Consider the following 2,458-nt stretch of genomic DNA (forward strand, 5'->3'; position numbering starts at 1 on the left):
TAATTATTTATCGTTCTATTTATTAAGTATAATATTGGCTTTGGACTATACTTTTGGGCATTGTTTTTCCGTATGAGTTTCGGAATTTAATTTTATTATACTCGGATTTGGATTTAAGATTTATTTTTCGGGAGTATGATTTGATTTTCGGGAATTGATTAATCCATCTCGAGTATGAGTTGGGAAATGAACTTGTGAGTTATGTGATGATCGATGAAGATTTTTCCGAGGAGAATTCCAGAAATTTTATTACATCTTATTCGGCGATTTTGAGATTTTTCTACCATAATATTGTACTTGAGGTTTTCGGAAGGATTCTCGCCTATTTGATTATGTTTTCAAGAATATTTTGACGTGCGGGGTCACGTCATTGGAATATATATATTTTCTCGTGAGAGATTGGGGAAGCCTTTCGGATTTTGTGAATTTTGAATGTTTTCCTTCACCATACAGGGGTCCAATTACTAGGTCTCCTCCTCACTTACTTTGTGTTTGTGAGTGGCAGTCGAGGTTTCTCCTCCTCACGTGAGTGGTAGTCGAGGTTATTAGTCTCCTCCTCACACAATCTATGTGTGGGTGGCAGTCGAGGTTAGGGGTCCTTTACCGTATGGTGACATCCCTTCCCTATATCCTTTTATTTGTTACTTGACTAGCGGGGCTAGTCCGATTCGTTTAGCCAGCGGGGACTGGTATGTTCTCACGAGACTCCGAGTTTTAAACACATACGTTTTACAAACGTTGCATGCATCGAAGTTTTATGAATTTAAATTCGTGGGAAAGTAATACAGCTTCTTTTCTTTAAAATTATTCATTTATTTGTTTTTTTTGGTCCACTCACTCTAACGTGTTTTTCAATTACTTTCCCCTGGGCCCTTCGGTTTCAAATGCCCAGTTTGCAGGCGAAATTAGTTTAGGTCGGGCGTACACTGGAGTTGAGGCATAGTCAACAGCATGGCTTCCGCGTTTTTCTCTTTGTTTTAGGTTTTCCTTGACTACCCTTGTTTTTAGAATTGCTCTGATCACCTGAGGAATTAATGTTATTTAAGTGGTGATTTGTGTTATGTGAATTGGGATGATGTTGATTTGGGGAGCAGGGTGGCTCCCGGAGCATAAGGATGAATTGATTTAGAAGTGTAAATGTTTTTCTACAGGTTTTGGGTAGTCCATTTTAGAGGAAGTTCTGCCAAATTTTTAGTAGAATTTCTTCTAAGGTGGGCCCCGCAGGGCTACTTCGGATTTCAGGGCGGGTCCTGTAAGAAGGAGCCGAGAAGGTTGATATTGGGTTGGTATACGTGTGGCGTCTATGACCAACAACCATTGGACAATGTATTTTAATGGGTCCAGTACTGAGTTTTCAGCAGGAGCTGGTGTTGTCGTTGAAACACCTGAAGGACAAAAGTTCCAGTTTGCCTTCCAATTAGACTTTACATGCACAAACAATCAGGCAGAATATGAGGCTCTTATTGTTGGCTCGGAGATTCTCCAAGAGATGGGGGCACGACGAGTTCTGGTGTTCGGAGATTCTCTACTTGTCATCAACCAGTTGAATAAGGAGTTCAAATGCACAAGTTGGGGACTTTTATCTTATCACGCTTTAGCTGACCAGCTCGCCAACACGTTCGACAGAATCTCTTTCGCCCAACTCCCAAAGGGACAGAACATGGAGGCCAATGAGATGGCCCAATTAGCTTCAGGGTTACGGATCTCCGAAGGAGACAACTCCCGAGTCATCAAGATTTTCAAATGAACCCTCCCAGCTTTAGAAGAAAGAGGAGTCTCAAAGGATGTTTAAGTTATCGACATCGAGCCAAATGATTGGAGACTCCCCATCATCAAGTTCCACAAAAATCTTCAAGGTAATCATGATCGGAAGACTCGGTACTTGGCTGGACATTTCGTTATATACAAAGAAGCAGTATACCGCAAAAGCTCCGATGATCTACTCCTTCTTTGTATAGGGGGCAAGAGACTTTGGAAGTCATGAGAGATGTCCATGAGGGGATATGTGGTGCACACTAGGCCGGAATCAAAATGAGGTGGTTAATTTGAAGACACGGCTTCTACTGGCCAACAATTCTAAAGGATTGCATTGAATTCGCAAAGAGCTGCAAGAAATGTCAAATTCATGCACCTGTTCAAAGAGTTTCGGCCGACGTGCTCCATCAAATTGTTAAGCCATGGCCGTTTCAAGGTTGGGCCATGGACATTATATGGAGCATTAGACCACCATCATCAAAACAACACGTATGGATTTTGGTTGCCACTGATTATTTCACTAAATGGGTAGAGGCCAAACCATACGTTACTATTTCGAGTCAGACAGTGATCAAGTTTGTAGAGGAAAACATTGTACACAAGTTTGGGATACCTGAAACCATAACGGCAGACAGGGGTTCGGTTTTCATAGCCGAAGCAATGCATGAACTCACAGATAGTCTGGATATCAAATTGACTCACT

The 2,458-nt window shown here is 41.7% G+C and overlaps 1 protein-coding gene across 1 annotated transcript; it reads left to right on the plus strand.

Moving 5' to 3' along the window:
* The first annotated feature begins 1,303 nt into the window (after nucleotides 1-1,303).
* LOC133711575 (uncharacterized) lies at nucleotides 1,304-1,747 on the plus strand. The gene has a single exon (XM_062137680.1). It carries the CDS (start codon nucleotides 1,304-1,306, stop codon nucleotides 1,745-1,747), a length of 444 nt encoding a protein of 147 aa, XP_061993664.1.
* Nucleotides 1,748-2,458: the final 711 nt, after the last annotated feature.

The sequence above is a fragment of the Rosa rugosa genome, chromosome 5, assembly GCF_958449725.1.
Source record: "Rosa rugosa chromosome 5, drRosRugo1.1, whole genome shotgun sequence".
NCBI classification, from domain to species: Eukaryota; Viridiplantae; Streptophyta; class Magnoliopsida; order Rosales; family Rosaceae; genus Rosa; species Rosa rugosa.